At 45.7% G+C, this 15064-nt stretch overlaps 2 protein-coding genes across 2 annotated transcripts; both read right to left on the bottom strand.

Moving 5' to 3' along the window:
* Window positions 1–1369: 1369 nt before the first annotated feature.
* On the bottom strand, window positions 1370–2990 carry LOC127179115 (uncharacterized). Its single transcript, XM_051132411.1, has one exon. It carries the CDS (start codon window positions 2986–2988, stop codon window positions 1453–1455), a length of 1536 nt encoding a protein of 511 aa, XP_050988368.1. The 5' UTR covers window positions 2989–2990; the 3' UTR covers window positions 1370–1452.
* A 5-nt stretch (window positions 2991–2995) lies between these two features.
* Window positions 2996–4478, bottom strand: LOC127179125 (uncharacterized). The gene has a single exon (XM_051132423.1). It carries the CDS (start codon window positions 4096–4098, stop codon window positions 3229–3231), a length of 870 nt encoding a protein of 289 aa, XP_050988380.1. The 5' UTR covers window positions 4099–4478; the 3' UTR covers window positions 2996–3228.
* Window positions 4479–15064: the final 10586 nt, after the last annotated feature.

Raw genomic sequence — 15064 nt, 5'->3', positions numbered from 1 at the left:
ATTCTTCTGACGATGCACCGAGTACATCGGGTGTTATGGGAAGTGTTCCCGGTTCCGGTTGACCTAATTAGTGCAGCCTAACAATCCTTTAACGGATTTGAATTATAAGAATGTGGATTTGTTATGTGTAAGCAAGGTTAAAGAGATGGGTCTTTAATCTAGATTTAAACTGACAGAGTGTGTCTGCGTCCCGAACATTGTAGGGTAGATTGTTCCAGAGTTTGGGTGCTAAATAAGAAAAAGATCTGCCGCCCGCGGTTGATTTTGATATTCTCTGTATTATCAAATTGCCAGAGTTTTGAGAACGCAGCGGACGTGAGGGACTATAATGCGATAAGAGCTCACTCAGGTACTGGGGAGCTAAACCATTCAGGGCTTTATAAGTAATTAGCAAGATTTTAAAATCTATACGATGTTTAATAGGGAGCCAGTGCAGTGTAGACAGAACCGGGCTAATATGATCATACTTTTTGGTTCTAGTAAGAACTCTAGCTGCTGCATTTTGGACCAGCTGGAGTTTGTTTATTAAGCGAGCAGAACAACCACCCAATAAAGCATTAAAATAATCTAACCGTGAGGTCATAAACGCATGAATTAATGTTTCAGCATTTGACATTGATAGCATAAGTCGTAGTTTAGATATATTTTTGAGATGGAAAAATGCAGTTTTGCAAATACTAGAGATGTGGTTTTCAAAGGAAAGATTACCATCAAATAGCACACCTAGGTTCCTAACTGATGACGAAGAATTGACAGAACAGCCATCAAGTATTAGACAGTGTTTGAGGTTATTACACGCTGAGGTTTTAGGCCCAATAACTAACACCTCTGTTTTTTCAGAATTTAGCAGTAAGAAATTACTTGTCATCCAATTTTTTAACTCAACTACACAATCCATTAGTTTTTCAAATTGGTACGTTTCGCCAGGCCGCGAAGAAATATAGAGCTGGGTATCATCAGCATAGCAGTGAAAGCTAACACCATATTTCCTGATGATATCACCCAAGGGTGACATGTAAAGCGTAAAGAGTAACGGCCCTAGTACTGAGCCTTGTGGTACTCCATACTGCACTTGAGATCGATATGATACCTCATCATTTACTGCCACGAATTGATGGCGGTCAGATAGATACGATTTGAACCATGCCAATGCACTACCACTAATGCCAACATAATTCTCAAGTCTATTCAAGAGAATGTTGTGGTCAACAGTATCAAACGCAGCACTAAGATCCAGTAGCACTAACAGAGAGATACAACCACGATCGGATGATAAGAGTAGATCATTTGTAACTCTAATAAGAGCAGTCTCAGTACTATGGTACGGTCTAAAACCTGACTGAAAATCCTCACAGATATCATATTTCTGTAGGAAGGAAGATAACTGTGAGGATACAACCTTTTCTAATATCTTTGACAGAAATGGGAGATTCGAGATAGGTCTGTAATTAGTTAATTCGTTGGGGTCAAGTTGTGTTTTTTAATTAGAGGCTTAATAGCAGCCAGTTTGAAGGTTTTGGGGACATATCCTAATGACAGTGATGAATTAATAATATTTAGCAGAGGATCTATGAGATCTGGAAGCATCTCTTTTAGTAGCCTAGATGGAATAGGGTCTAGCATACAAGTTGTTGGTTTAGATGATTTAACAAGTTTATACAATTCTTCCTGACCTATAGTAGAGAATGAGTTGAATTGTTCCCCAGGAGATCTATAGCGCACTATCTGATGCAACACTGTAATTGACGGCTGCATAGTGACAATTTTGTCTCTAATTGTATCGATCTTAGAAGTAAAGTAGTTCATAAAGTCATTACTGCTATGCTGATGGGCATAGTCAGTGCCTGTTGGTTCTTTATTTTTTGTTAACTTAGCCACTGTATTGAATAAATACCTAGGGTTATGTTTGTTTTCTTCTAAAAGAGTCGAAAAGTAGTCAGATCTGGCCGATTTTAACGCTTTTCTGTACGATAGGGTACATTCCCGCCAAGCAGTACGAAAAACCTCTAATTTTGTTTTCCTCCAGCTGCGCTCCATTTTCCGGGCTGCTCTCTTTAGGGCGCGAGTGTGCTCGTTATACCACGGGGTCGGACTATTTTCCTTAATCTTCCTTAGGCGCAGAGGAGCGACCGTATCTAGAGTCCTGGAAAAGAGAGAGTCAATAGTTTCTGTTACTTCATCAAGTTTTTCTGAGCTATTGGACATGCTGAAGAATTCAGATAAGTCAGGAAGATTACTTAGAAAGCAATCTTTTGTAGTAGAAGTGATGGTTCTACCATACTTATAATAAGGAGTTGAATTTACAGTTTTAGTCATCTGGAGAATACACGAGACTAGATAATGATCAGAGATATCATCACTTTGCTGCAGAATCTCAACGGCATTGACATCAATTCCATGTGACAGTATTAAGTCTAGAGTATGATTTCGACAATGAGTGGGACCTGACACGTGTTGTCTAACTCCAATAGAATTTAGAATGTCTGTAAATGCAGCTGCCAGCGCATCATTTTCAATATCAACATGGATGTTAAAGTCACCTACTATTAAGACCTTATCTGTAGCCAACACCAGCTCAGATATAAAATCAGCAAATTCTTGAAGAAAATCTGTATGGTGCCCTGGTGGCCTGTATACAGTAGCAAGTACAAACGTCATAGGGGATTTATCATTAACAATTGTTTCTCTGGATAATGTTATATGAAGCACCATTACTTCAAATGAGTTATACTTGAAATCCGCTCTCTGTGAAACACTAAAAATATTGCTATAAATTGTAGAAACACCTCCCCCTTTACCTTTTAGACGTGGCTCATGTTTATAACAGTAATCATGAGGAGTAGACTCGTTTAAGATAATGTAATCATCTGATTTTAGCCAGGTTTCTGTCAAACATAGCACATCTAGATTATGATCAATGATCATATCATTTACAAAAAGCGCTTTTGTAGAGAGGGACCTGATATTCAAAAGGCCAAGTTTTATCATTTGTTTCTCTGTATTATGTAAGTTTTTTATTTGTTGAACGTTGATTAGATTGTTACTCTTAAATTGGTTTGGACGTCTTTTGTATTGTCTAGCTCGGGGAACAGACACAGTCTCTATAGCATGATATCTAGGTGTAAGGGTCTCTATGTGCTGAGAATTAACTGATTTTGGTGACGTGAGGCGGCTAGCAGACGGTCGGATTAGCCAGTCTGTCTGCTTCCTGACCTGGGCTCCAGTTAGTCAAGTGCAAACTCTAAGACTATATGCCATATTACTAGAGAGAAGAGCAGCACCACCCCTGGAGGGATGAAGACCATCTCTTTTCAACAGGTCAGGTCTGCCCCAAAAACTTGTCCAATTGTCTATGAAACCTATGTTATTCTGCGGGCACCACTTAGACATCCAGCCATTTAGTGACGACAGTCTGCTATGTATCTCGTCACCACGATACGCAGGGAGGGGGCCAGAGCAAATTACAGTGTCTGACATCATACTTGCAAGTTCACACACCTCTTTAACATTATTTTTAGTGATCTCCGACTGGCGAAGTCGAACATCATTTGTGCCGACGTGAATAACGATCTTACTGAATTTACGTTTAGCATTAGCCAGCACTTTTAAATTTGCCAAGATGTCAGGCGCTCTGGCTCCCGGTAAACACTGGACTATGGTGGCTGGTGTCTCTATTTTCACGTTCCGTACAATAGAATCGCCAATAACTAGAGCACTTTGATCAGGTTTCTCAGTGGGTGCGTCACTGAGTGGGGAGAACCTGTTTGATGTTCTGATCGGAACGGAAGAGCGGTGTTTTGACCCGCGACTATGCCGTCTCACAGTCACCCAGTTGCCCTGCTGCAAAGGCGAAGTTACCGGAACCGAACAATGTACGGGACTTCCTAAGCTAGTCGCATCCAAAGCCATATCTAATGCCCTCACATTCTTACTATCCTCGATTAAAGTTTGGATGCGTGTCTCTAGTTCTGAAATCTTCTCTGTCAGCCTAACTATTTCCCTGCATTTATCACATGTGAATCCCTCGCTGCCGACAGAGATTGATAAACTATACATATGACAGGTGATGCAGGTTACCAGGAAAGGAGAAGAAGCCATTACTCACCGTAGATGTAGAATGATTTCAACTCACCACTGTTGTCTGATGAACTTGTGTAGAAAAAGGCGTAGAAAAAAATTAAAAGTGAATGGCAAGCTAACCGGCTAACACACTACAAACACGCTGCACTCGCGGTTGTAGAATAAAAACGAGCGATCAACGAGAGCGAGGGAAGAAAGGAAAGCGGTAGTAGACGTGAATAGAGACGTGAGTGGGAACGCAAATGGCAGGCTAACCGGCAAACGGAATGCTAACACACAGCGCAGCGTTGCACTGGCGGTTATAGATTAAAAGCGAGCGATCGGATTAGTTTGATGGATAATAACAGAAATCTGGTGGGGAAAAAAAAAAAGCTATATTTTATCACTTTAAACAACAAAAAGTAATAGTAAAATAGAGATTTCCTCAGAAGAATAAAACTCTAGGGAGCTACAAACGCACACCACTCTGCAACAGGAGACCGGAACCGGAAGTAACATCAACATACTAACCTCCATTTCTCACTGCCGCAGCAGTGATTTCCTCCACCGGTCTAAGAGCAGGTATACTAAAACTCTTTCTTGCCTCCACAGCTGTTACGGATCTGGTCGGTGAGCTGCGGACCGCTCACCACCAGATGTCACCTTGCACCTCACTGACTGTTTCACCACACCCTGGACTACATTCCCCATCAGCCATTGCACTTCACCCGCGTCCAATCAGAGACACTATTTAAACCCCGGTCTTCCTGTTTCGCACTGCCGAGTATTGGATTGCGTTTAGCACTGTTTGTGTTAGCAACTGTACGGAGCCCTTAGTCAGTCATGTTTCCTAGTTTAGTCTTGCCTTGTTCTTTGTCATCCGTGTCCTGACCCCTTGCTTTGTTTTATCGTCTGATCTGTCTCGCTGCCTGCCTATCGGAACTCTCGCCTGTCTGGATTATTCTATTGCCTAGCCCTCGTTCGGATAACGTTCGCCACTGATCGACCCTCGCCTGCTTTATGGACTATTCTTCGTCTTGCTGTCTATACACCTGTTTGCCATTGTCTGACCCTGCCTGCCGTGACCATGTCTTTGTCTCGTCCCTTAAATAAAAGTTTGCATATGGATCCGCTCGCCTCTCGTCTCACTCCCTCTGTAACTGAATACTCGGCCAATAAAGGATCCAGCAACTTTTCATCCGGACACCATACAGGAATTAACCAACCACTCAAGTCAAAACTCCGTCGCGAGGGTCCGCGTTCATCACTTCGTTTATTCATGGACTTTGCTCTGTTGTGTGTGGGCTCGCCGTTTACTGTGGGTGTCGCGGCAGAGGAACGCGACAACGCGGTAATGGCGGCCGCGCATCCCGCTCGCAAAATGGCGGCCGCGCCGGAGCTCGTTTACAAAATGGCGACCACGCCGGAGCGCGTGGATACCATGGCGGCAACAATGGAGCCCGTGCACAAAATGGCGGTGACAGCGGTGCCCGTTCGCAAGTTCAATGTCACTGCTGCCATATCAGAGCCAAACAAAGTTGCAGCTGCGTTTCCTGAGTCCAGTCAAGTTGCAGCTGAGTTTCCTGAGTCCAGTCAAGTTTCCAAGTCCAGTCAAGTCACAGCTGCGTTTCCTGAGTCAAGCCAAGTTTCCAAGTCCAGTCAAGTTGCAGCTGCGTTTCCTGAGTCAAGTCAAGTCTCCGAGTCAAGTCAAGGTGCAGCTGCGTTTCCTGAGTTCAGTCAAGTTGCAGCTGTGTTTCCTGTGTCAAGTAAAGCTACAGCTGTATCTCCCAAGTCAAGCAAAGTCACAGCCGTGGTTCCTGAGTCAAGCAAGGTCAAAGCTGCTGCTCCTGAGTTAAGCAAGGTCAAAGCTGCCGCTCCTGAGTCAAGCAAAGCTGTGTTCCCCAAGTCAAGACAGACTGCAACTGCTGTTCTTGAGTCACGCAAAGTCAAAGCTGCCATTCCTCCAAGGTCAAGCAAGGTCTCACCCGAGTGCCCCGAGCCACTGCACAAGCTGGCCGCCACGCCAGAGCCTGTCGCCAAGATGGCCACCACGCCAGCCAAGCCAGCACCCTCTAACGCCACGCCAGCCAAGCCAGCGCCCGCTAACGCCACGTCAGCCAAGCCAGCGCCTGCTAACGCCACGTCAGCCAAGCCAGCGCCCACTAACGCCTAACAAGCCACAGCCTGTTCATGTTATGTTTTCTGCTCCTGAGTCTGCAACCGTCATGGCCACCCTTCCAGATGCGGCTCCTGAATCAAGTCAAGCTCCAGCTGCTGCTCCAGAGTCAAGTCAAGCTACAGTTGCTGCACCAGAGTCCAGTCAAGCTACAGCTGCCGCTCCAGAGTCAAGCTACAGTTGGTCAAGTCAAGAGTCAAGTCAGAGCCGCTGGTCCTAAGGCAAGTCAAGTTACAGCTGTTGTTCCAGTGTCAAGTCAAGTTAAAGCTGTGTTTCCTGCATCAAGTCTAGTCAGAGCTGCTCTTCCTAAGTCAAGTCAAATTACAGCTGTCATTCCTGTGTTAAGTCAAGTCAAATTACAGCTGTCGTTCCTGTGTCAAGTCAAGTTACAGCGTTATTTCCTCTGTCAAGTCGTGTCACGGTTGCATTTCCTGCGTCAAGCAACGTCAAAGATGTCAATCCTGCATCAAGCACAGTCAAAACAGCTGTTCGTGAGCCAAGTCAAGTCACAGTCGATCTTCACGAACCAAGTCAAGTCATCGCTGATCTTCTCGAGCCAAGTCAAGTCACTGTTGATCTTCACAAGCCAAGTCAAGCAATAACAGATCTTCACAAGTCAAATCAAGCCACAGCTGGTCGTCGCGAGCCAAGTCAAGTCACAGCAATTCTTAATGAGCCAAGTCAAGTTATTACTGTTGTTCCAGAGCCAAGTCACGTCCCGTCTGACCGCCCAGAGCCAAGTCACGTCTCGTCTGTCCGCCCAGAGCCAAGTCACGTCTCGTCTGTCCGCCCAGAGCCAAGTCACGTCTCATCTGTCGGCCCAGAGCCAAGTCTCGTCTCGTCAGTCCGCCCAGAGCCCCGTCACATTTCTACTGTCAGTCCAGAGTTTCGTCACGACCTGTCGGACCGTCAAGAGTCAAGTCAAATCTCGTCTGACCTCCCAGAGCCTTGTCACATCATGTCTGCCAGTGTGATGGCGATCACCATTCTCAGTATGTGGACCGCACACTACGCTCCAGAGATCCCGTCTGTCACCAGGTCTGCTCCAGAGGTGTCGTCTATCACCAAGTCTGTGCCAGAGGTCTCGTCTGGCCTCCCAGAGCCTAGTCACGTTATGTCTACCAGTGTGATGGCGATCACCATTCTCAGTATGTGGGCTGCACACTACGCTCCAGAGGTCTCGTCTGTCACCAAGTCTGCCCCTGAGGCCACGTCTGTTCACAAGTCTGCTCCAGAGGTCACGTCTGTTCACAAGTCTGCTCCAGAGGTCACGTCTGATCCCAAGCCTGCTTCAGAGCTCACGTCTGTTCACAAGTATGTCCCTGAGGTCATGTTTGATCACAAGCCTGCTCCAGAGGTTCCGTCTGGTCTCAAGTCTGCTCCAGAGGTCCCGTCTGGTCCCAAGTCTGCTCCAGAGGTTCCGTCTAGTCTCAAGTCTGCTCCAGAGGTCCCGTCTGACCACGAGTCAGCTCCAGAGACCCTCCCCGTCAGAGAAGCTGCGCCAATGCCTCCAGAGGTGTCAGCGTTAGCTGTAGAACCTCTTATGGAGGGGGCATTATCCTTTAAACTCTCTGCTTCTCTCTTCATTCTCTCTGCCTCCTCTATCCCTGCTCTCCCCAGGTCCCAGTCCTTGACGCGGGTACCCGCTCTGCCCTGGAGGGCCCCAGCGCCTCCTGTTCCGCCCTGGTGGGCTCCCGCGCCTCCTGTTCCGCCCTGGAGGGCTCCTGCGCCTCCTGCTGCACCCCAGAGGGCGCCTGCACTTTTCCTGCGCCTCCTGCTCCGCCCTGGAGGGCTCCTGCGCTTCCTGCTTCGCCCTGGAAGGCTTCTGCCCTGCCGGTTCTGCCTCAGTCTCCTGGCCCTCCCACCGGTCCCCAGGACTGTTTTTCGATTAGAGCGTCTGGAAGCCACTCTTTTGGGGGGGGGGCTATGTTACGGATCTGGTTGGTGAGCTGCGGACCGCTCACCACCAGATGTCACCTTGCACCTCACTGACTGTTTCACCACACCCTGGACTACATTCCCCATCAGCCATTGCACTTCACCCGCGTCCAATCAGAGACACTATTTAAACCCCGGTCTTCCTGTTTCGCACTGCCGAGTATTGGATTGCGTTTAGCACTGTTTGTGTTAGCAACTGTACGGAGCCCTTAGTCAGTCATGTTTCCTAGTTTAGTCTTGCCTTGTTCTTTGTCATCCGTGTCCTGACCCCTTGCTTTGTTTTATCGTCTGATCTGTCTCGCTGCCTGCCTATCGGAACTCTCGCCTGTCTGGATTATTCTATTGCCTAGCCCTCGTTCGGATAACGTTCGCCGCTGATCGACCCTCGCCTGCTTTATGGACTATTCTTCGTCTATACACCTGTTTGCCATTGTCTGACCCTGCCTGCCGTGACCATGTCTTTGTCTCGTCCCTTAAATAAAAGTTTGCATATGGATCCGCTCGCCTCTCGTCTCACTCCCTCTGTAACAACAGCAATAACCTCTCCCACTTCCCTTGCAGCTGATGTCATGCTAAATTCTACTTCTCACTGCCGCAGCAGTGATTCTGCACAGCACCCTTGCAGCACCCTGACTAATCTTCATATATTAATTTTCTTCCAGTTTTGCAAGAGCAGAGATTTCTCCTCCAATGAAAATGTTTCTTTACGTCACTGCCGCAGCAGTGCTTTCCCACCCCTCTCCTTCAGGAGCGATCTCGTTTGTTAGCCCTTCAACTGCCTTAGATTGCCCTAATGCGGCTGAGATGAGAAGATGTGGCCAAATGCAGAAGACTGGGCAGATTAGATGACTATTTTATTTATTTATTTTTATTATTCTTCTGTGGCTTTTTCTGTTTGTATATTTAGTATTTAGGATATTCACCTAATAAATGGAAGCTATATTGCATTTTTTTGTTGTTTTCTTGCCTTTTTTTTTTTTTTTTTTTTCTTGTTTTGTGCTATGACTGACTAAATGTTACTGTTGGAAGAGAACACGTGTTAGAGTTTTGGAATAATAATTTGATTTTGAGATATTTTTTTTGCGGTGTTTTGGTAGATGTAGTGTATTGTGTTAGTGTATTATTGTAATTTAAAAATTAGTGTTGAAGTTTAGTTTGCAATGTGTGATTTTGAGCATGAAATTAACTGTTTTGTCATGTTTGTGTGTTGTAGGTGTGTTGGTGCATTAAAGGGTTACTCCACCCAAAAATGAAAATGCTGTTCTGTGTAAAAATTGTCATAGCAGTCATAAAAAAACTATATCAATGTCAGCTGATGTTGATTGTGAGGTAGCTGGAGTTGTTGACAAGTACACAGTATTTGAAGGTCAAGTTGATACTGTAGATGTGAAAGTTGACTACATGTGTCCAAAGCAGCATGTAGTGCAAAATGTGAACCTTGAAACAGCAATTACAAGATTCTTGATGAGGATACAAGCAATGTGGGGCACATTGCAAAACTGCTTTAGTTGTTTGCGAGCAAAAGTGACTGTGGAAGATGCAGAATGCAAAATGATAGATTTTGTTGTAGATGACTTTGTTTTGTGCCAACTACTTAAGTTAGGTTGTGAAAGTTTCTTTGAAACTGATGTTTTGGTTGGGAAGCTTCTTGTGGAAGAGTAAATACAAATGAAGTGCAGAGGTAATCGTGTGATGGCATCAGCATTTTTTCTGCAATACTCAGACAGTACCACGTAGATGGGTCAGACAGGTTAGACTAATTAGATGCTATTTAGTGAAAATATCATATTTTCTTAATACATGCTACTTACACTAAAAGTGCAAATAACAATTGGTGCTATTTACAGTAAGTGCACACATATATTCTGTTTACACTGTTAAAACAGCACTGTTTTAACAGTGTTTAACAGTGTTTTAGAAATCTATGGCAGCATATGACAATATATCAGTATGTTTCTAAATATGTGAAGGGTGGTTCATTGTGATTTTATAGTAAGTTTTAACCCTCACTGTGAGGTTTCATTGATTACAAGCAAAACAAGATTTAGAACTGTAAAATACTGCAAAAAGACAGTGATTACAGACAGAAAAAGAATGTGAAGTATAAAAAGAAGTACTCTAAAGACAGTGATTACAGACAGAAAATTGAAAATCTTACAGGTAAACATAATAACAACATTAATGTACAGGAGTTAAAGATACACGTACAAACATTAAACTTAATAACAACAAAGGCCATGTAAAAACAGAGAAGCTGCACCATTCACCTCTTCGTTGTTGGATTCATAGCGACAAGCAGCGGTCTCTCCCTTCTCATACACAGATGAGTGTTGTGAGAGTTCCCCTGCGTGCTTCGACAGCGATCTTGAAGAGCAATCTTCCTCCTAAAAGAGCAATTTTTCTGAAAGAGCTGGCACGGTTGGGATTGTGTGTCGGTCAACATACCTTTCCCTCCGTGTTCTTCTGGTTGTGGCTACCTCCCCCGAACGACTGACACGACCGTTGTATTCAGTGTTGAGAATCTCACGCTGATGCAGCTCTTGTTGTTGTTTCATGTTTTGCTGGCGAAAACATGATCTGGGCGCGGTTTGCTCACGAGCTGTGTGCTTTTACGTGAGGCCGCGGCTCACCTCGACTGCTCCGTTCCGGTCCTTCTACTTCCGGGTACGAGGCCGCTACGGTGCGTCAATGGGGAGCCATTCGAAGTGAGAAAGGTTCTGCTGGGTGAAACCCCGCGAAACTCTCACTCCTCGTGTCCCGCGATCGAACTAAAACATGATCTGGGCGCGTTTTGCTCACGAGCCGTGTGCTTTTACGTGAAACCGCGGCTCACCCCGACTGCTTCCCGCTCCGGTCCTTCTACTTCCGGGTACGAGGCCGTTGCGATGTGCGTCGGGGGCGAGCATTAGGAAGCAGGGAAGGTTCCGCCGGGTGAAAACTCTGCAAACCTCTCGCTCCTCGCGTCCCTCGATCGAGCTTCTGGATGAGTTTGTTAGTCTGTCTCAGTACAGCTGACTTTCTTATTCAGAGCTCCTAAATAGGGGAAAAATGGTTAGTGGCAGCATCGCTAGGAGGGCGTAAGCTGTTTAAAGCTGAAGCTTCAGCTGAGCAAACCTCTGCAGGGGGCTGATTCTCAGCTTGAGGCGGACGCTAAAATGGCAGCCGTGCTTAAAACGGGCAGCCAAGGAGGGCTAATTAATAGACATCTGGACAATGACCTTACGCTTGTTTCCAGTGCCTGTTTCCCGGGAATGCACGAGAAGTTGATGGAATCGCGGAAAGCCCGTTTAAAAAAAAACAAAAAAAACAGCCGGACGTGATAGACTAACTTCTCCTCCTTCACCACCCTTGATGGAGGTCCAGCAAGGGGGTTTCAGAGGTACCCCAGGTGGAGAGGGGGCGATTGCGGTGTACTCTCCGCAAAACGCCACCGCCTGTTGGGTTCCTCCTATAACTCCCGTCCAGGGCCTGTAAGTTCCTTCCGGGCAAGGATTACACGGCTTCGGGACAAGCTGCGTCCGCCTTACATGCCACGGCCATCCTTTGGGCGTTCAGGCCATGGCATTGTGAGTTCTGTACGAGGGTGGTTCCAACCTAGAGCTACAGGAACTGCGTACAATGACCGATTACGCTCTCTGAGCTATGAAGTCGTGGCGCACGCTCTGGAAAGATTTGATGGTCCAGGAGCGCCACCTGTGGCTTCACCTGTCAGAAATGCGGGAGATTTGAAGTCCGCTTCTTACCCCCTATTTCCCAGATTGGTCCTTCTGGCGACACCGTGATAGAATTTGCACGCAAGTTCTTCACGGTAGGAAAAAGAGCAGACAGAGGCCATCACCAGCCTTAGCCGTGGGTCGGGCTCCTGCCCTGTACCCCTGACTACTCCTGTATGTTCATCGCCATGGACGGCCTCCTATAGAACTCCTGAGGCCCCGCAACAGCTGGGCCTCTGGCCAGACCCACCCAACGGTCAAGTTCTTACGGGAAGGTGACAACACCAGCTTGTCAGCAATGTTCCCTCTAATTTTTCATGTGTCTGAGCAAACACAAAAACTCCCTGATCGGTCGCTTGGACCACTGTGAGCAACATCAGACGTGTGCACTGTGGTCACGGCAGCATCGCATCTATGCAAGTCTCATGGTTTATTAAAAGAATCAAATTTCAGCATTTAAATTTCTGTTAGAATACTTTTATTATTGGAAGTATAAATATTTAATTTTAACTATGGCAAAACAGGAACTGCCAACCAAACCAGGCCAACTATAAACTCCCAATTTTGAAAACACACTGAATATTAACTGAATATTAATTATAAAGCTCTGACTTCCAGTGTGTGAAGCTCCTGCTGTGCACTGTGTGAGAGGGTCCTACTGTGGTCTGGGAGAGAGTCCTGTAACTCTTTGTCTGCAAAATACAGAATGTAATGACATGATTATTAGCATTTCTACTACTCATAAACTAGTAAAAGTGTTTAATGATCAGTATCCATAAATGAAAATTGTAAAATAAATGACACTACATGATCACAAATCTGATTGAGGACTTAAATTTCACCTTAATTTTTCCGTCTGTCCTTCTCAAGTTTCCAATGGTTGTACATGTTGTCCAGGTTGATGGCCTCATCTGCTTGCAGCTTTGACTTTATGTGCATCAGCTGGTCCAAATGGCCCACTTCAAGACGATTTCTGGATGCTGTTTTGATACGATTCATCAAACTAAAGCCTCTTTCACAATCTGCACTGGATGCTTGAAATGTAGCACAAATATCTACAAGCTGTGAGATGTGTTTTAGCTCCTCACATTTTAATGTTGCAGCCACCAAATCTGAGAATGTGCTGATTGACCCGTGTTTAAGTTTTTGCCTCATTATGTACTTGAATTCAGTATATTCACTGTTAATGACCTCCACAGAATGTGGGTGGTGGAGAATGGCCTCGTACTTCTTTGCCAGTGTGGCAATGTCTGCTGCTCCATACTCAAAACTGATGTCTGAACTCAATGCCTCAACGTCAAATGCAGACCACTCCTTTAATTCGTCCTCTGGAAAACGAGCATCTAAGTGATCACAAAGCTTACGAATGAAACGAGTAATCTCACCGGTATTTTTATTATCGGCTGATGAGGCCCTCATCGCCTCTTTGACACGGTCACTCCACTTAACATCCTTTTCCTCTGTCAAGTATTGGGAACGCATCTTCTCAAGCTTTGCTCTTGCAAAGCAGTGCCCTTCCATCACAGTCAGGTTGCGTCTTTGAAAAGAAAGACACAGGTGTGAGAGCTCGCCCAAAACATCTCCCAGAGCAGTGAGAGTAACCTTGAACTTTGAATCAGTCAGCTTTTTGTAACAGTAATTTGCCACTGGATCTCTGTTATCGCTGGATTCTCTCTTGCAGTATTCTTCCAGCACAGTGTAGTCCCTCAGAACAGCATTCACAGCTTGGTACCATGACAGCCATCGCACTTCGTTCAGAGGCCTGAATGACAGTGTATCCTCATCAAGAATCTTTGCTAGGTCTTCCAATTTTCCCCTCTTTACAGTGGATCTAGAGAAAGTGGAATAAACTGTCCTAAGAAGAGTTTCCACATCACGCATCAAAGGTATATCTTTCCACGCATCATCAATGCCCAAGTCCTCTCTATGGGCCACACAGTGTTGTTCAGTTAGGTGTGGTATTTGCCGCTTTAATAAGCTGCAACTCCATTGTGCTTTCCTAGCATTACTGAGGCACCATTGGAGGTCAGCATCACCATTCTCTGCATGTCTAGTTCATGGTGTAAAACTGAGTTATTGCCTGGACAATATCCTGAGCAGTGCATGCTGTCAGCTGGATGATGCCGCCAAACACAGTTTTATGGTTGACGTTATTTTCCTCCCTGTATTTAATATACAGGACTAGCATTTTGTGCACTGTTATGTCTGTGCTCTCATCTACGATCAGGGTGTGCCATGGTGCATTTTTAACTTTACACATCGTCTCATTCTGCACTATTTGATTAATTGAATTCACAAACTCAAAGGCATAATTTTTGCTTCGCCAGCTTTCTGGTATACTCACATACTTTGCCATGTGATCGTGAATTTGTTGAACCGACAGCATAGAAGCATTCATGTTGATGGCTAGTAGAATATTGTCGATGAGAACTTTAACTTGCTCGGGGTCGGATTTCTTTACAAGTGACAGCTCGTTCCTGTTCTCTGGTCTTTGGCGCTCTCCCCCAACAATGTACCGATCCCCATTTTCATCTTACATCTTCTTACAATTTCAACCGCTTTCAAATGACTTTTGTGCTGAATGTGACGCTTGAGGTAGTCCAGCTTCCACTCTGTCCACACTTTTCCCTCCGAAAACTCGCTTGCTATTTTGGCTTCGCAACATGTTTTGCAGAGCAGACCTTTCTCGCTCGAAAAAGAAAAAATCTCACCCAGTTTCACCGTTTTTTTTCCTACTGATCTGTTGCCTCACCAGAATCCACTCATTGCCAGTGGTAATACGGCCTGACCGAGGACTCCCTCGGTTCAGATCCGTTGACACTCAGCGGACCATACGGCTTATTCCCCAGTAAGTCTTATTGCACAGATACAGTGCAATGTCGGGAAGGTCTCGAAACAGATTCTCTTGGTAGCCCTGTTTAGCCCAACGGAACTTGGTTCTCGGAGCTCGTGCTCCTACCTTCCTCAGGGGAAGGGCACAATCTGGCACCCGCACCCAGATTTTTCTGGAACTTCCTTCTATGGTCCCTGGACGCGACCAGGAAGCCTCCAGAAATTTTCTACCCACAGTGGCAAGCACCCTCCACCAGGCGGTGGCATGTCCTGGGAATGGCGCAGGTGTTCTTCCTAAGGGTAGAACCCACGGAGTTGCGGCATCAAATCTGTGCTATCCCTCCTC

This window comes from Labeo rohita, chromosome 16 (assembly GCF_022985175.1).
Source record: "Labeo rohita strain BAU-BD-2019 chromosome 16, IGBB_LRoh.1.0, whole genome shotgun sequence".
Taxonomy (NCBI): domain Eukaryota; kingdom Metazoa; phylum Chordata; class Actinopteri; order Cypriniformes; family Cyprinidae; genus Labeo; species Labeo rohita.
This window is presented reverse-complemented; position numbering and strand designations above follow the sequence as displayed.